Raw genomic sequence first — 17,538 nt, 5'->3', positions numbered from 1 at the left:
ACTGCCCCCTCCTCAGCTCTCCCTGACTCAGTGGGCCAGAGCCTTCCCTTGCTGTCTGCAGAAATGAGCTGGGCAGACGTTTCGTGATAAATAATGGGCTAGAATTCAGGCTCCAAACAGGATAGAACCATCTGCCGCCACAGCTCAGCAGCCAGGTCTCCAGGCTGAACACCCTTTTTCTGCAAGGTTTCTTTCCTTCTCTCTACTTTATGAACTGTACCACAAAATCAGCACATGGCTCTGAAAGGAAAAACTGGGAAACAGACATGCACAAAGAGCACAAACCTCAATCATAATCTTACTATCTAGAAGTAATCACTGTGAGATTTGTGATATACGTTCTTCACTCTTTTTGCTGTGTATGGGTACATTTGTGTACAGATTTAAAAATAGGACTGTGGGGCGCCTGGGTGGCTCAGTCATTAAGCGTCTGCCTTCAGCTCAGGTCATGATCCCAGCGTCCTGGGGGGAAGCCTGCTTCTCCCTCTCCCACTCCCCCTGCTTGTGTTCCCTCTCTCGCTGTGTCTCTGTCAAATAAATAAATGAAATCTTTAAAAAAAATAAAAATAGGATTATAGGGCACATTTGGTTTTGCTATCTGCTTCTTAAAACTGAAGTATATCATGATGCTCTTTCCGAATCAGTAAGCTCGTTTCTGTCATTTGTAATGGTCGCATAATGTGGCGTTCTTGTGTGGAAGCATCGGGACACATTCCTTGGCTGCGTCGGTTCCAGAGCCAGGATGCCTGAGTTTTGTTTTCAGCCCAGTCACATATTAACTGTGGATCCTTGGGCAAGTTATATCACCTCTTTGTGCCTCGGTTTCCTGGTCTGTAAAGGGGGGATTATAGTATTTACTTAGTAGAGTTGTTAGGAAGAACGCCTGAGTGAATAGATACATAGCACTAAGCAGTGCCTGGCATGTTCCTAAGTGGTGTTGGTGCCGTTCCTGTTACTATTATTGTTATTATTTACCTCATCGTTGAATGAATCTTCGGTGGTCAGGTAGTCGAGGTTTCTGAGTTTTTGCTGTTTGTTTAAAAGACAGTCTTACAACTAAATCCTTATTCAGGTCGTTTTTGCAGGGAGGGGCTTTGAAGTGACCCCACCCTTGGCCTTTTGTGGATGGGACCGGGGTTAGGGACGCCGGGCTTCTTTGTGCTCTCGGTAACACGCACCCCTTCTGCCCCCCCACAGGCTGTGTGGCACCTACCCTCCCTCCTACAACCTGACCTTCCTCTCCTCCCAGAATGTCCTGCTCGTCACGCTGATCACCAACACCGAGCGGCGACACCCTGGCTTTGAGGCCACGTTCTTCCAGCTGCCTAAGCTGAACCGTAAGGAAGGGCACAGCGGGGCAGAGGAGGGACCGATCCAGGGGGCGGGCCTGAGCCCACGGGGCGCAGGACAAACCCTTCGGCTGGTGAACTGGCCTTGGCCGGTGACAGAGGTGGGAACCTTCAGCCACAGGGCCTTTTGCCTCTCATGTGGGTCGGAAGCCCTCCCTGAAGGGGTCGGACTCCCAGCACTCACACTTTCCAGCCACTGGTTGCGGGGTGTGCAAGTGCCCAGGCACGCAGCTTGAGAGAAGGGAGGGCCGGCTCTGCCGGGGTCCTCGATCCTCAGGCTCTTTCTCCTGCCTTTCCTTTCAGGCTGTGGAGGCTACTTACGTGGCACCCGTGGGACGTTTAGCAGCCCCTACTATCCTGGCCACTACCCGCCCAACGTGAACTGCACATGGGACATTGAGGTAGGAGCTGTGGGGCGCCTGTGAGAGCAGAAAGGGGGAGGGGGGGAGGAGGTGGAAGCGGGAGAGAGGGCAGGAGAGCTCAAGGGGGAGGGAAGACAAGAGAGAGGGCTGCTCTAGGATGGCAAGTGAGGAAGGGCAAGGAGAGGGACATGGGCTCCCTTAGCAGCTCCCAAACAGCAAGTATCTAAAGCCTTGCAGGGTGGGACAGGGTGGAGGAGGGCTGATCTTACGGCGTCCCCAAGACTCAAATCCTAGCTCTTGATCAGCGGCCGCCTGACGGACCTCGGGCCAGTCACCCCACCTGTCAGTGCCTCAGCTTGCTCCTGGGTAAGAGGAGAGTAACGGTGTCCGCCTCTCAGAGGTGAAGTCGCAGAATGCACGTGAGGCGTGGAGAAAGCGCTTGCTGGACGGCAGCGAGACGAGAGTCTTGCCGCCCGGGCCGCCCCTCACGCCCTCCGAGTCAGTGACCCGGCTCGCCTTCCTTCTTCGACGATACCGGGAGGACCTCCAGCTTTCTTTAGGAATAGAAGAGTGTCTCTTGCCTCTGAGGCTAGAAGTTCTTCCAAACGTCCAACCTGAGGCCCTCCTGCTGTGTGTTCCGTATTGCCCACACGGGTCGGAGAGAAAAAACGCAGCAGCCGTGCCGTGTGCCATGGTCCCCCAGCGCCCGTGGCCAGCAGCACGCCGCGTCCCTGGGTTTAGGAGGCGGGAAGGACGCAGCAGACCCCCCAGCAGCATCTCCCTCCTTAGGTGCCCAACAACCAAAATGTGAAAGTGCTCTTCAAGCTCTTCTACTTAGTGGAGCCCAACATTCCCCCGGGCTCCTGCCCCAAGGACTACGTGGAGGTCAACGGGGAGAAGTGAGTGCCCTGGAACAGTGCCGTGCTGGAGGGGCAGGGGTGCCCCCAGCCCCTCCGGATCCCCTCCTTACCCTTGACCGCCCCCTGCAGGTACTGTGGAGAGAGGCCCCAGTTTGTAGTTACCAGCAGGAGCAGCAGGATCACTGTGCGCTTCCACTCCGATCAGTCTCACACCGACACGGGTTTCCTGGCCGAGTACCTCTCCTATGATTCCAGTGACCGTGAGTACACGTCTCTAGAAGGAGGAACCTGGCTAGGGGGACTGGCTCGCAGCGAACCCTCTGCTCTGTGTCTTCCTAGCACTGTGCTTCTCTGAGTCTGAGATACCAGAGAATGCAAGGTGCATATCACTCCTGTGGCCTTTGGAGGGATAAAATAAAAGGCTGCCATAAATGCATTTCTTGGCAAAGGTGGGCAGGGAATGCTGGTACAGACCGTGCCCTCGAGTCCCTGTGGGAGGCACCGGAGCCCGAGGGCCCCCGGGTTCCTTTGGGCCATCTGTGCCTGTGTTTCAGCATGGCCACGCCTCTGCCGATCCGTGCCTGTCTTTGTGGCCTTTTAGCCCCTTGGGGAATGGCAGCGTAATTCTGAGACACGGGAGAAGATCCTGGGGCAGGACTTGTCACATGAACTACCCCGAGCTCTGAAAATTCTGCAGTCTCTATCTAAGAGATGGGGCAGTTTCTGTGGCCTTTAGTTTCCCTGTCTGCTGTGTGCAGAGAAGTTCGTCCGCATCCATGGTGACTTTTTGTGTCAGCCCCACGTCAGAGAGTAACCTTCCGGGAGACATTTTTTTTTTTTTTTAAGATTTTATTTATTTATTTGAGAGAGAGAATGAGATAGAGCGTGAGAGGGGGGAGGGTCAGAGAGAGAAGCAGACTCCCTGCTAAGCAGGAGCCCGACGTGGGACTCGATCCCAGGACTCCAGGATCATGACCTGAGCCGAAGGCAGTCACTTAACCAACTGAGCCACCCCGGCGCCCTTCCCGGGAGACATTTTAACGACACACGAGAATCCAAATTTAAGTTAAAACGCAACCGCACGGCTCACCACCCAGAGTGTAACTGGCCGACCGAAGCCCTTTGATAAGTAGCAAAGCACCAATGAGGCACACAGGTGAAGGCCCCACCTTCCGGGCCAGGCTCACCCCCATCCACCCTCAGCTCCGTCCCCGGCCTCATGACGTCGGTTGGCGGACACATTCTAATTGCAGAAACACGGAAATGTGGGAAAGGCCTTAGAAGTAAGGAAATCCCGGGATGCCATTTGGCACTTGGATAGGATGTGTACGTCATCGATCCGCTGAGCTTTGGTTGCTCTGTGCTGGGCAGGGGGAGCCTGGCACTTGGGGCCATGTGGCCGGCAAGGACACAGGGCAGGAGAGCCGAGTGCACACCCAGCCAGCCTCTCTCCACTTTGTCTGGAGCTCCCTGGGGCTTGGTCACTGGCGGTCAGGAGGGGCCCCTCGCTGTGGGTCTGCGGCTGGCCCTTCCGTGCTGGCTGTAGGTTCTAGGAACCCCACTTGCCACAGCTGGGTGGGGCTGGGACACCCCTGCCCTCGGTGCCAACCTCAGCCCGCTCCTCTCTACACTGAGGGCCGGATGGGGAAGAGTTTTCTGTTTGGTCCTCAGTGTGGCGGTGAGGGTGGCCCCGAGGGAGGGCAGCCGGCGTGGGAGGCGGGGCTGGTGGCCGTGGACTTGAGGCCTGCCCTCTCCCTTGCAGCGTGCCCGGGTAAGTTCATGTGCAGCACGGGGAGGTGTATCCAGAAGGAGCTGCGCTGTGACGGTTGGGCGGACTGCACGGACTACAGTGACGAGCTCAACTGCCGTGAGTCCCCTCTGCCCACGCCGTGCCCCGCTCCTGGACGCCGTCCCCACCCCCCACGCCCCGTGTAGACCTCACGCCCCACCCCTCCTTCCGCGGTTTGGGTATTTCTGCAGAGTAGAGTAGAGAATTTCTGCAGTACCAGGCTCAGCTTCCATAGCTTGGGACGCCGGGATGCCCCAGAACCAACCCCCGCCCCAGCAGGGAAAGGGGTCCCCAGGCAGCTGTCTGGTCGCGCCTGCTTCCCTGGGAAGCAGTGAGCAATGATTAATGTCAGAGCGAGGGCCCGGAGCCCAGCTGAATGCTACCCCTTACTCCCTTTAGAATGCAACGCCACCTACCAGTTCACGTGCAAGAACAAGTTCTGCAAGCCCCTCTTCTGGGTGTGTGACAGCATCAACGACTGTGGGGACAACAGCGACGAGCTGGAGTGCAGTGAGTGTGGGGTGGGGCTGGACCGGCCTCCCTGCGGCCCACCCTCAGCAGGGGCCGTCGAGCCACTGCTGAGTGTTGGTGCATCCCACCCCCAGGCTGTCCGGCTCAGACCTTCAGGTGTGGCAATGGGAAGTGCATCCCACAGAACCAGCAGTGTGACGGGACGGACAACTGTGGCGACGGCTCCGACGAGGCCACGTGTGCCCTCGGTGAGGCCTGGTGGGAGCAGGAAGGAAGGAAGCCGGCCGTGAGCACATTCACACTGCAGGGGGTCCCAAGTTTAACAAACACAAACCACCCTAGGTGTTAAGTGTGATGAGAAAGTGCGTCAGTAGGGGGAGAATCTTCCGGAAGGTGGAGAACCTTTGGCGAGGCTGGGAGGACACGGGCATGGGTGCGGATGGGTGGGACAGGCTTGATGAGGAGCATAAGGAGGATGGGTCATTAGGTTTTGGTTGGGTGCTGCAGAGGAATTGATTGCCTGCCCCTTGTACTCCTTCTTGAACAGTGAGAACTGTTGCCTGCTCCAAACACACCTATCGCTGCCAGAACGGGCTCTGTTTGAGCAAGAGCAACCCCGAGTGTGATGGGAAGAAGGACTGTAGCGATGGCTCAGATGAGAAGAATTGTGGTGAGCAGGGCCGCTGCATACAGTTGTGCAGGTTGTTCACTGTGCAAGGCACATACAGAGGTGGAACTCCTGCCAGTGCCTCACTCACCTAGCTCTGCCCTAGTGAGAGGGTGTGTTTGCCTGGGGGAAAGGATGACTTTGCTGATTGGCACAGAGGCACTGTGATCCTGGAGGCAGGGCCCGGGGCCGCCAGCCTGTCAGTGCCTCTGTGGCAGAGCTGACGTCCTGGCCAAGGTGCTGGGCTGGCCCCTGCTGGCCATCCTGCCTGGAGGAGAGAGGGCACAGTTTGCCGGAGCAGCCGGCAGGGTTTTGCCCCCAGCACACCCATGCTTCAGTTGGCGGCCTCGGGTGTATTTCAGAAGCGCTGGCCATAGGTTAAATCTGAGCGCAGCTATAGCCATTCTGTGATGTTACGCCACCCATCCGCTCTTTCCTCTGAGAGCTGTGCCCGTCAGGAGTCAGCAAGGAAATCTAGGCAAATGACACTCAAATTAACTCCAAGCAAACCGGCAGATGTCTGAAGGCCTCTAAATGCATTTGGACAGGGATGGGGGGGTGGGAGTGTGAGGGTTTTGGGTTTGGAAGGAGGGAGAGGGGCCGGGGGAATTTCAGTGGGGGTCTCTGAGTCTCCGAGATATTTGTAGGGGGTCCCACGAAAAGGTGACTGCCTCACACGGCCTCTTGCTGAGCCTGGCGCGGGGAAGGGGGCGGGGGGCTGGTGCCCCCACCTGACTCTCTGACCTGTGCGTTTTCTGCGCCTCCCAGACTGTGGGCTGCGGTCATTCTCCAGGCAGTCCCGGGTCGTCGGGGGCACGAATGCCGACGAAGGTGAGTGGCCCTGGCAGGTCAGCCTCCATGTCCTGGGCCAGGGCCACGTGTGCGGGGCTTCGATCATCTCTCCCAACTGGATGGTGTCAGCAGCTCACTGCTTCATCGACGACAGAGAATTCAGGTGGGCCGCTGGCTGGGAGGGGTTCTCCTTGTGTTTTCTGGGCTTGGAAAGCCCCCGGTGTGTAAGTCATGCCAGGGCGGATGGCGCTGCGACAGGACCAGGAGGGGTGGCAGACCCCCCAGGATGGGGCTTAATAACAGTAATCACAAAAACAGACCCCTGTTAGGTGCACCCTCTCCGTAAAGCAGTATCTCAGTGCCTCTCCTAACAACCTGGTTAGGTGGGTCTGGTTATGTCCCCATTCTACAGAAACGGGGGTTCAGAGAGGTCAGGGCGTGTGCTTGCGGGCATGTAGCTGGGGAGCGGCACAGGCAGGCTTGAGCCTGGGTGTGCGGGTTCCAAGGCATGTGTGGGCGGTCTGTGCACCGGGCCGCCCCGGGACCGGTTCAGACTCACATTTACGCTCCAGCTCTGCTTGCCCAGTGGCCGTGGGCTGGTGTTTCACACTTCCTGGGCCTCGGGTTCTTCCGCAGGAACGGTGACACCGTGAGTTCTTATCCCTGGAGGCCCAAGAGTACTGTGCTCGTGCACCTGAAACCCTGAGCTCTGCGCCTGGCACACAGTGCGCTCTGCCCGTTGGGCCTCGGGCCCACGGGCAGGGTCCAGCCTGGCCCAGGAGAGGTCACTGAGGAAGGGTCCTGCTGGCATCTCAGGAAGGGGGGGCAGGGCAGCGGGAGGGGGGAGCCTGACCAGCTCCTTGTGTCTTCGAGTCAGCCGGCCCAGGCCCTGTGGCTACTGGCCAGGGAGGAAGTCTGGTGGGACAGCCTCCTCTGAGGGGAGCGGACCTTCCAGGGGCTCCCCACCCTCAGTGCCTTCTGCCGGGCGCGTACCCTTCTGCCAGAGGCAGCTGTGAGAGGTGACTGGGCTGCCACAGTCACCCTCTTGCGGGGCGGAGTGAAGAAGCACTGTGAAGTCTCAGGAGAGCCAGGGCCTAGGACACCGAAGCACAGGTGTTGAGCATGGCCGGGCAGGTGCCCATAGGCACGCGTGATGGCGGTGACCGCAGAGGTCCGGAGGGAGCAGGTCAGGGCCGTGGTCCCCGGGGCCCCGCTGGGCTGAAGGGCAGCCTCGTCCCGCCCAACTGCCCTCCCTCTTATTTTCTCATACTCTGCTCTACCCTGGGCAGAAATCATTTGATTCCTTTTTGGGGTGATGGGAGCTTACTTAAGAATTTTGTAAAAGAAACTATCTCGGGATCCAGACGAGTTGCAGAGATAGCACGGCGTTCCCGCGTACCCTCACCCAGTTTCTCTCGCGGGCGGGGTGCATCTGTCAGCACTGAGGACCCCCTGGGCCCTGCCATGAACACCACCGCAGGCTCTGGTGGCGTCCCGTGGGGTTTATTCTCAGATCCTCTCTGCTGCAGGAGCCAGTCCACGTTACCACTTCGCACTGTTGTCCCCTGTCCTCAGTCTCCGATCCGTGACAGTTGCTCAGTCAGTCTGCTTTGTTTTTGTGATCTTGACAGTTCGAAGGCCAGGGGTCCCGTAGAATGCCCCCCCAACCCCAGTCTGGGTTTGTCTGATGTTCTTGTCATGATTAGACTGCGCCTCTGAGTGTCTGGAAAGAATATCACATGCCATCAGCGGGCACGGGCTACCAGCCTGACTTATCACCGGTAACGTGAATCCTCCGCTGGTTGAGATAGTGTTTGCCAGGCTGCCTCGCGGTGAAGGCCCCCTTTCTTTATTCTTTGGAAGTGAGCCAGTTTGGAATTCTTCTGTGAGGAAGCTTTGTCCCTTCTCTTCCATTTATTTATTTAGTTAGCTATTTCTATTCGTATGGACTCATGTTTATTTACATTTCTTTGGATTGTAATCCAATGCCCTGATACGACTTTGTTGCTCAGATTGTTCCAGATTCGACCATGGCACTCTCTCCCAGGTTGGCTCCTGTGTCCCTTTGATCTGCCCCCATTCTTTTGTTCTTTTGAGCCACTTCCATGCTTTCTGGCCCTACCGGGTGCTCTAGGCCTGTCTTGTATTTTCCCTGGCCCAGGCCTGGAATGAGCCATTCCCGGGGCGGGAATCCTGTTATCGGAGGACAGCGAGACCGGGCCCCATATCCTCAGTGTTACTGCAATCCCACTGCTTCTAGACCCTCAGCAGGGCGAGCCAGGATCTCCATGTATGGTCCCCGTGCCCTCTGTTCCTTCTCCCTCTTTCTCTTGCTTCATCACTGAATGTCTCATTTCCTCTTTCTTCATTTTCTCTTGACCATCAGTCTTACTTCCGCCAATTGATAGTGCAGTTAATCCATTCGACACCCCATGCTGTTATTAGCACCGGGGGACAGAGATGAATAAGCCTTCTTCCCCACACTTCCCAGGCTTCCCAGGCTGGGGGGACGAGATACATGACACGTGCTCACGCACACACACGTACATGCGCACGCGGCAAGTGCTGTGTGGGAACTGTGCACAGGTTACCTGGGCCCGGCGTGTGGGAGTCGAGAACTCCCCCCTGGGCGGGGGATGGAGACTTAAGAGTGCCTCTGTGAGCAGGGGTGTCTGGTGTGAGTGTTGAAACCTGAGAGTGTTTGCAACTGGACAAGGTGACGCAGACCTTCCAGACAAAGAAGGGTGTGAGCAGAGGCAGGTGGGTGTGAAGTGTGCAAGGATCTGGAGGGCAGTTACTTTGGACACATTTCTGAGTCGGCAGGTGCTCGCAGGGTGTTGCTGTGGTTAAGAGCATAGCCTGCCTGGGTTCAGTCCTGTCCACGACTTACTAGCTGTGTGATCTTGGGCAAGTTACTTGGTCTCTCTGTAGTCTGAGTCCTCATCTAAGAATGGGCAGCCCTACGTTGACGGGCTGCCTGGGGGAGGAAATGACTTGACGTGTCAGCACGAGAAGAGAGCTTGGCGTGGCTACCACCAGTGCCCTCCCAACGCCACGGCAGCCCCCGGGGCGCCTCGGTGGCTGGACCTTCACACTGGGTCTCTCAGTTGCTGGTGAGCGTGTGTACCTTCAACAACTAGAGACTAAGTCTGCTCAAAAAGTCGAAGGCTGTCCTCGACCAAGGAATGTGGACTGGAGAGAAAAGACCATCCTGGCAGGCTTGGGCGCCTGGGTGGCTCAGTTGGTTAAGCGACTGCCTTTGGCTCAGGTCATGATCCTGGAGTCCCGGGATCGAGTCCCGCATCGGGCTCCCTGCACGGCGGGGAGCCTGCTTCTCCCTCTCCCACTCCCCCTGCTTGTGTTCCCTCTCTCGCTGTGTCTCTCTCTGTCAAATAAATAAATAAAATCTTTAAAAAAAAAAAAAAAAGACCATCCTGGCAGGCTTAATGTGAGGAACCTTCGAGAAAGAGGGGCTGGGGTTGCTGGGTGAATGGGGCCGGCAAGGGGGTGGGGGCACGGGGCTTAGCATGGGCGCAGGGTGACAAAGGGATGTCTGTAGCAGGTGATGAGATCACAGACAGATGGTGCCAGAGGGGAGGAGGATGACTCTCCCACCCTGTCCCCCCAACCCCACCCATCCCATCCTTTCAATCGCCGGCCCTTGCCTGCTAAATATCCCAGACCATCTCTGTACTCTTTCCCCCCTCACATTGCTGCTGCCCTCTAGCAGCTGCAGCACCCTCTACCTGATCACCCTCTTGCTTCTCAGCATGCCTGCCTGTCTCCACAAGGTGGGAGTGGTCTTTCCAAAGAGCTAATCTGATCCTATCAACCCCTTGCTTGGGGTAACTTGTAGGATAAAGCAGAAAAGGTGTAACATGACCAACAGGGCCACATTCTCTGGCCCGTGCCATCTCTCCAGGCTCAGTCTCCTGTCCTGCCCTCACAGCTTCCGTATTTTCAATTTCGGGGGGTATCTAAACATTCCCTCGGCTCTCTGTGGTCTTGCTGCTTTCTCCCCCACCTGCAGGCTTTGACTAGCCAAGTCCTATTTGATCTCCAAGGCCTTGTTCATGACATGCTTCCTCTCCCCGCCACCCGCCTCCCACCCCATACTCTGCCATAGCCTGCTGCCCATCATTCTGGAGGTCACCCATGCTGGGCTGTCATGGGTGTTTTCATGGCTCCCTCCCCGAGGACGCGGTACACTTGGAGGTTAGGTCTCATGCAGTTCCTGGAACACCATAGATGGTTGGGAGAAGTCAGAAAGGGTAAGGCAGAATTAATGCAGATACAGAATGCCTGGCTGACCTGGTGGGTCTTGGAATCATTTCAGGCTGTTGAAAACGGCTCTCACAAAAGAAGTTTTCAGGAAGTTCTCATCTGGTAGCAACAGATTAAAAAGACCGGTTTGGAGGCTAGTGCTGCCGTCCAGGTGTGAGGTTCTGCAGGGAGGCGGCAGCAGGAACGGAGAGGAGGGGATAGAGGCGCGGGCTAGCGGAGGGCGGGGCTAGCGGAGGCGCGTGCTAGCGGAGGGCGGGGCTAGCGGAGGCGCGTGCTAGCGGAGGGCGGGGCTAGCGGAGGGCCGGTGAGCTGGGCTTCAGGGGCAGGGGGAGAGAGACAGTGGAGGAGGAGGTAGGGTTCAGAGCCCCGAGGAGAGAAGGCGCCGTGCCAGGACATTTTAGCACTGGCCACTTCACTAGCCTCTTGACTCTCTTGATAGGCTGGATAAAGTGAAGCTGATCTTCGTGCTTTTCTTCCTCATGCAGACTTTATATTTTAAAGATAGACTTTTTCCAATTTTTTATTTTGAAAAAATTTTCAAACCTACAAAAAAGTTGCAAATATAATGAAGGAAAAAATGACAATGAATACCCTCGTACCCTTTATCTACATTCACTACCTGTTGAATTTGACCACATTTGTTTTATTTCTCTCTTTACACACGCACGTTTTTCTGAACTGTCTCCGAGTTGGGTGCAGCCATGATGACACCTGTCCCCAAGTACCTCAGCTCGTGTCTCCCAACAACGAGAGCTCCCCCCCATACCCACAATATGGGAATCACCTCCAGAAACAACAGTGTGGACACAGTACTAGTGGCAAGCATGTCTTTCATGCTTCAGGTGTTCCCCCAGTGACTCAGATATTGTCTTTTGTAGCCTTTTTTTTTTTTTTTAAATCTAGGATCCAGTCAAGTGTTGTGCTCTGTACTAGTCCTTAGTTTTCTTTAGTCTCTTAAATTTATTTATTTATTTATTTATTTTTATTATTATTTTTTAAACATTTTATTTATTCATTTGACACAGAGAGATACAGAGAGAGAGAGAGTGAGAGAGCATGAGTAGGGGAGAGGCAGAGGGAGAGGGAGAAGCAGGCTCCCAGCCGAGCCAGGAGCCAGATGTGGAGCTCGATCCCAGGACCCTGGGATCATGACCTGAGCCGAAGGCAGATGCTTAACCATCTGAGCCACCCAAGCGCCCCTAGTCTCTTAAATTTAGAACAGTTCCCCTAAACCTTTATTTTAAAAAAAATTTATTATTATCTTTTAGGCGTTGCATGTTTGAAAAGTCCAGGCTGGTTATTTTGCAGAATGTTTCTCAGTTTGGATTTTTTGATTGTTTTTTCATGGTTAGAGTTAGGTTAAACTTTTTTTTCCCTGGAGAACACTATATAGGTGATGCTGTGTCCTAGCCCATTGGTGGGAATGGCTGGGAGGATAGTCTGATCACTTGGTTAAGGTGTGGTCCACGGCTTTCATCCATTATAAGCGTGCCCCCCCCCCCTGTTATGACTAATCTTGGATGACACTCTGAGTCAGTGTGAATATCATGTTGTTTCTCTTTGGAGAGGGAGAGAGAGAGGAGCGGGGAGGGGCAGAGGGGGAAGGAGAATCTTAAGCAGGCTCCATGCCCAGTGTGGAGCCTGTTGTGGGACTCGATCTCACGACCCTGAGATCATGACCTGAGCCAGAATCAAGAGTCACACGTTCAACTGACTAAGCCCCTAGGAGCCCCCCTGGCAATCTTTTACCCAGTGTTTTTAGCATCCATCAATGATTCTTGCTGGTGTTGGTTATTGCCAAGGTAGATGCGAAATGCCATTTCTTGTTATATTGTTTCTTCTGTATTTATTAGCTAGTGTTCTTCTGTAAAGAGTGGCTTTCCTTCTGCCCTTACAGATTCAGGATGGACTCATGGATTCCCCTCCCCCTTTTATATTACTCAGCATGCACAGTACTTTAATCCTGTTGTTCATTTTGATGTTTGGATGGTCCTGATAACTGGCTCAATGATTGTTTGAGCACTCACGTGCTTACTTCTGGTAAAACAAAATGTTCCAAGGTCGCTTTATGCCTTCCATGCTTCAGACCTGAAATCAACCATTTCTCCAGGGAGCCTTGGTTCCTTTTAATGGAGAAGAATATATAGAAACCAAGTTCTGGGTGTTATTGGGGATGTCATTGCTTTGGGGCCATTTTTTGGGAGAAATCCTGAGCTTTGATTGCTACCTCTGATTGCACTCCCTCCTCCCCTACTCCCTTTGTATCTCCCTTTTTCCGCACCAGAAATTGGCTCCCAGCAATGGCAGTGTGTTATCTTTACTCGTGCAGTCCCCCAGTATACATGATACAGTTCGGAATTGCTACACTTGTCCCACCACCAACGGCAAACCTAGTAGATGAAGTTCAGTCTACTTTCCAATTCATTTTGTTCTTAGAACACGAACCACTGTGTTAAAAATGTATTTGTGCTGAGTTCTGTGTTTTTCTTTCTGTGAAAGATCTCATCGCTAAGAAATGTGTTTTTGGTAATCAGATTAAAAATCTATTACAAGAGGGAAACAAGGAGGTACAGGGGGCTGAGTGCTGTGGGCGGCTGAGGAGCCACGCAGAAGCCACAGCTCCGTCCACGGTCCGGGCAGTGGCAGGTCCGTGCTCAGGCAGCTGTCCGGCCCCTCTCGCAGCTACTCTGACCACACGCTGTGGACCGCCTTCCTGGGCCTGCACGACCAGAGCAAGCGCAGTGCCACCGGGGTGCAGGAGCTCGGCCTCAAGCGCATCATCGCCCACCCGTTCTTCAACGACTTCACCTTCGACTATGACATTGCCCTGCTGGAGCTGGACAAGCCGGCCGACTACAGCAGCTCCGTGAGGCCCATCTGCCTGCCCGAATCGTCGCACAGCTTCCCCGCCGGCAAGGCCATCTGGGTCACGGGCTGGGGCCACACCCAGGAAGGAGGTGAGCGGGCGCGGGGGTTGGCTGGTGGGGGGAGTGGGGGGCGGGGCTGGCGGCCGCTGGGCCGCCCCCACTTCTCTCTGCCTGGCGGGGCCAGGTTGTTCAGGAGTGACGTGCAGGCTGGGCTCCGGGTGGAAGGCCTGGCCATGCCGCTGAATTTATCTGAGTGACCTTGGCGGTTGCTTAAACTCTGAGCCTGTTTCTTCACCTGTGAAGTGAGGGTAAGACACCTTCCCAGATGGTGCTCCGTGAACGTAAGGACACTGGTGGGAGCGCTGTGTGACGCAGGGGGCCTGGCAAGCTGGGCCCGTGTCAGGTCCTGGGGCGGGAGCCCGGCCTCCTCGGCCCTTCTGCCTCCATCTGAAGGCACGTTCGTTGGTCAATGGCAAAGGGGAAAAATCAGTTATCACAGTGCGACAGCACACTGTGGCAAATCTGTAGAATAGATAGAGGAAATAGGGAAAGAACCCGACTTAACACAACCCCGGAGCCGCTGCGTGGTGCTTTCCGTCGCTCTCCTGTTTCTCGTTTCCCACACCCCGTTCCCACGCGAACGTCCGATCTGTCACCGGTCGCCCAGTTCCTTGAGCATTTGTCAGCCACGGGCAGTGGGGCTGTGTCCGGAGATTTGCTAGTGAGGTCACTGCCGTGGGAGAGCCTGGAAGGGGGTCCTGGCCGATGCACAGGCCGGTCGGGGCGCCACGGCCCGGCTCAGCCTCGTCCCGCACTCCTGCCCCCCGCCCCCCAGGCTCGGGCGCGCTGGTCCTGCAAAAGGGCGAGATCCGCGTCATCAACCAGACGACCTGTGAGAGCCTGCTCCCGCAGCAGATCACCCCGCGCATGATGTGCGTGGGCTACCTCAGCGGCGGCGTGGACGCCTGCCAGGTGCGCGCGGGGCGGGGCCCGAGGTAGGGGGCGGGGCCCGAGGTAGGGACGGGGCCCGAGGTAGGGGGCGGGCCCAGGGCGCGGGCGCGGGTGCGGGCGGGCACTCAAACAACGAGGCGCCTGTCTCCCCGCAGGGCGACTCCGGGGGCCCCCTGTCCAGCGTGGAGGCCGACGGGCGGATTTTCCAGGCCGGCGTGGTGAGCTGGGGTGACGGCTGCGCTCAGAGGGACAAGCCCGGCGTGTACACGAGAATCTCTGAATTTCGGGACTGGATTAAAGAGCAGACTGGGGTGTAGATGCAGGGGCCATCGTTGGGCCACCCCAACGTGCACACCTGCGGGCCAAGGACAGGATCGCTAACAGCACCCCTGACTTGAGCTCCCCAGAACCCCAGACTGTGAACTGAATCCCCAGGACTCTGGAGAGGGTGACTCAGCCTGGAAAACTTCTCTCCCCCCTCACCTCCGAAGCAGAGGATGGGAGGTGGGGAGGGAGGACACTGGCAGTGCCAAGGGGCACAGGCTTGAAGACACAGCCTCTCCCCTCCAGTCCCAAACTGGGCTGAGGCTCGTCTGGACAATCTTTGGGCTCTGCCTCTCTGATACAGGAGCGGCTGTGATGTTGCTTTTGGACCCCTACGGTGGGGCTGGTGGGGGCACTGTAGGCTCCTAGGGTCACACTGTTCAGGAGACCCAGGCCAGAGGACCTTGGAAAACACATGGGTCTAAAATTTGAATTTTTACCAGCTCCTAGGGTGGGCTTCAGTGTATGTATTTGTGTGTATGAGTAAACTGTTTTTAGGTACATTTTTTTTTGTCACTGGACTTGATGGGCTCTCCTTCCTCCGAGCCCCAGTTGCAAGCAGTAAACTGGGTTTAAATTCCCATCAGCACAGACCCTGGAGTCAGGCTAAGAGCAGAGGCCACAGTGCCCTGTGGCCTTCTCCAGGCCAGCAAGGGATGCTATGTTTTGCTTCTGAGACCAAGGCCTGGTGCCCTGAAAGGAGGGGTGTGCAGGGCAGAGGGGGGCTGGCGGTGAGGCATGAGGTGGGAAGGGTGTGCAGTAGCTGCCTAGCCTGGGCACCCTAGGAGAGGGAGGAGCTGTGTGTCCCAGGAAGAAAGGAGGAGGTGGGGCTTTCCCTTGGGCAGGGAGGTGATCAAGTGAGTTCTGTGTACGCGTGTGTGTGCTTGTACACGCAGACATGAGGGTAGGCACGATGTCGAGGCTGTCCAGTGTGGGCTGAGCAGATGGTCCCTGAGCCTTGCAGGAGGGATGGTGCTTTGCTTAAGTGTTCTCACATCTCCAGTGTACCTTTGATTTTTACTTATTAATTTAAAATATTCTCTCTCTTTGCTTGGAGTGACACAGAATGACAGCATCAACGATCTAGGGAGGGCTTAGGGAGTTCTTGAAGGGACATTTGAGAACCTTCTGTATGCCAAGGCACTATATGGGCTGGGGCTAGGGGAAAGAAGGGGCTTAGGAAGAGAAATCAGATGGCCAGTGTCATGAACAAAGATGGCGTGGTCTTTGCTTATCACCATATCCCTGGCTCAGGCCTGGCTCCTAGAAGATGCTAATACATACTTGTTAAATCAACAGTCTTTGCCCTCCAGGAGTTTTGGGAACGGAAGGGAGGAAAACGCAGTTTGATTGGAGCGATCTGGACAGAGCTCTAGGAGGAGGTCAGCTGCTTCTTCGATTTTAGCCAGAATGTTTTACTTTCTGGAGGGAGGGGAAGTTTTGTCTTCACAGCCGTGCAGGCGTGCGTGTTAGATTTTCCTGCCAGGGAAGGGAAAGAGCAACCATTCTTTACCAAGGCGTGACAAGTAGAAGAAAGAAGAGGTTGTCAAAGACTCCTCTGCAGGTGGTGCCATGTTGTGAATGGCCGGCATTCAGGGAGAGGCTTTGCCTGTGCTCTGTTTCCCGAGTACACACACCCCTCAGGCCGCCAGCCTGGCTCAGGGGTAGAAGGGGTTGCCCACACAGTGGGGTTTGGGAGGCCAGTCCGTGCCTGCCTGTAGCATCCTCCTTCTCCCACCATGGCCTAACATGGTCTTGAGAACTCCCTCCCCAGAGCAGCAGCACCAGCTGGGAAGGCTCATGCTTCACCCACACCTGCATCAGAAACCTTGGGGTGGGGCCCTGTAGTCTGCACATTAGCAAGTCGTTCCAGGTGATTCTGACCTACCACCATTTTAGCAGTGTGTCCACAGGCTAACGGCATCAGCCTCACAGGCGCCCAGGGCAGTGGCGTGCAGGTGCGTCCTGCACTTTGGCCCTGTCCTAGAAGCCTCAAACATTTGATGCCCGGAAGCTCAAGGAAGTGTCAGTTCTTTTAAAAAGACCGTGGAGCCAAATCCATTTACTCCTGACTGGAGATGAGAATAGCCTAAGAATCCTTAAGTAATGGGAAGTCAAGCCCATCACTTTGAGGCTCCTTAGTCTCCAAAGATCCATCTCTCTGGTTCTCCCCAACTACCCTGAACCTCAATTGTTTTAGCCACCAACCAAAAACATTTAAACTAAAGTTTAGTGAGTGTTTAATCCAATTGCATGGACAGGGGGTCTGATCCAGACATAGATTCTGCAGAAATAACCGTGAGTTTGGATGAGTTAGGATGGACTTTATAGACAATGAGCCCAGTTCGGAAGTCTTCTGAGACCCAGAGCCCAGAACCCATACAGTGGGGAGGGAAGTTGTCCAGCCACTAGGGGGCAGCGCGGGATTTCCCTTCTGGGCCGCAGACCCTGCTGGGCTTGTTGCAGTCACAGGGGAGGGGCCTGCCCTCTGCTTCCTGGGGGTGGGCTGCGGTTAGGTGAGGTGGGATGGGGAAGGCCTCCAGGTCCACCTGTTCTCAGAAGGCTGCCTTCTGCTGCTTTCTAGTCGCTTTTTAGGGCCTGGGGCCCCTTTAGTACCCTCGCCCCTAATCTGCAGTCAGGACCGCTGGCCCTCAGACACTGGGACCTGGAGGACAGACATTCCCAGGACAGAGTCGAAGACAGTTTTGAGCTGAGAAGAGAGGTCACCTCTGTGGGTAGGAGGTACATGCTCTCACTGAGAGTAGCAAGCAAGTGTGAAACACCGTCCTATGACACACAGTTGGCAGATAGCTGTGACATAC

The 17,538-nt window shown here is 55.7% G+C and overlaps 1 protein-coding gene across 2 annotated transcripts in view; it reads left to right on the top strand.

The window, feature by feature from the left end:
- ST14 (ST14 transmembrane serine protease matriptase) overlaps window positions 1–15,219 on the top strand; it is a 40,944-nt gene extending 25,725 nt beyond the window's left edge. For both annotated transcript variants that reach the window (XM_006731168.3, XM_081799091.1), the window contains exons 8-19: window positions 1,198–1,337; window positions 1,653–1,750; window positions 2,501–2,610; window positions 2,701–2,831; window positions 4,334–4,438; window positions 4,760–4,870; window positions 4,966–5,079; window positions 5,379–5,501; window positions 6,267–6,453; window positions 13,257–13,531; window positions 14,277–14,413; window positions 14,548–15,219. In XM_006731168.3, the coding sequence (XP_006731231.3) occupies window positions 1,198–1,337; window positions 1,653–1,750; window positions 2,501–2,610; window positions 2,701–2,831; window positions 4,334–4,438; window positions 4,760–4,870; window positions 4,966–5,079; window positions 5,379–5,501; window positions 6,267–6,453; window positions 13,257–13,531; window positions 14,277–14,413; window positions 14,548–14,709 (1,693 nt within the window). In that variant the 3' untranslated portion in view covers window positions 14,710–15,219. The remainder of the gene's footprint in view (window positions 1–1,197; window positions 1,338–1,652; window positions 1,751–2,500; window positions 2,611–2,700; window positions 2,832–4,333; window positions 4,439–4,759; window positions 4,871–4,965; window positions 5,080–5,378; window positions 5,502–6,266; window positions 6,454–13,256; window positions 13,532–14,276; window positions 14,414–14,547) is intronic.
- The last annotated feature ends 2,319 nt before the right edge of the window (window positions 15,220–17,538 follow it).

The sequence above is a fragment of the Leptonychotes weddellii genome, chromosome 11 (assembly GCF_054177405.1).
Source record: "Leptonychotes weddellii isolate Sample4059 chromosome 11, ASM5417740v2, whole genome shotgun sequence".
NCBI lineage: Eukaryota > Metazoa > Chordata > Mammalia > Carnivora > Phocidae > Leptonychotes > Leptonychotes weddellii.
This window is presented reverse-complemented; position numbering and strand designations above follow the sequence as displayed.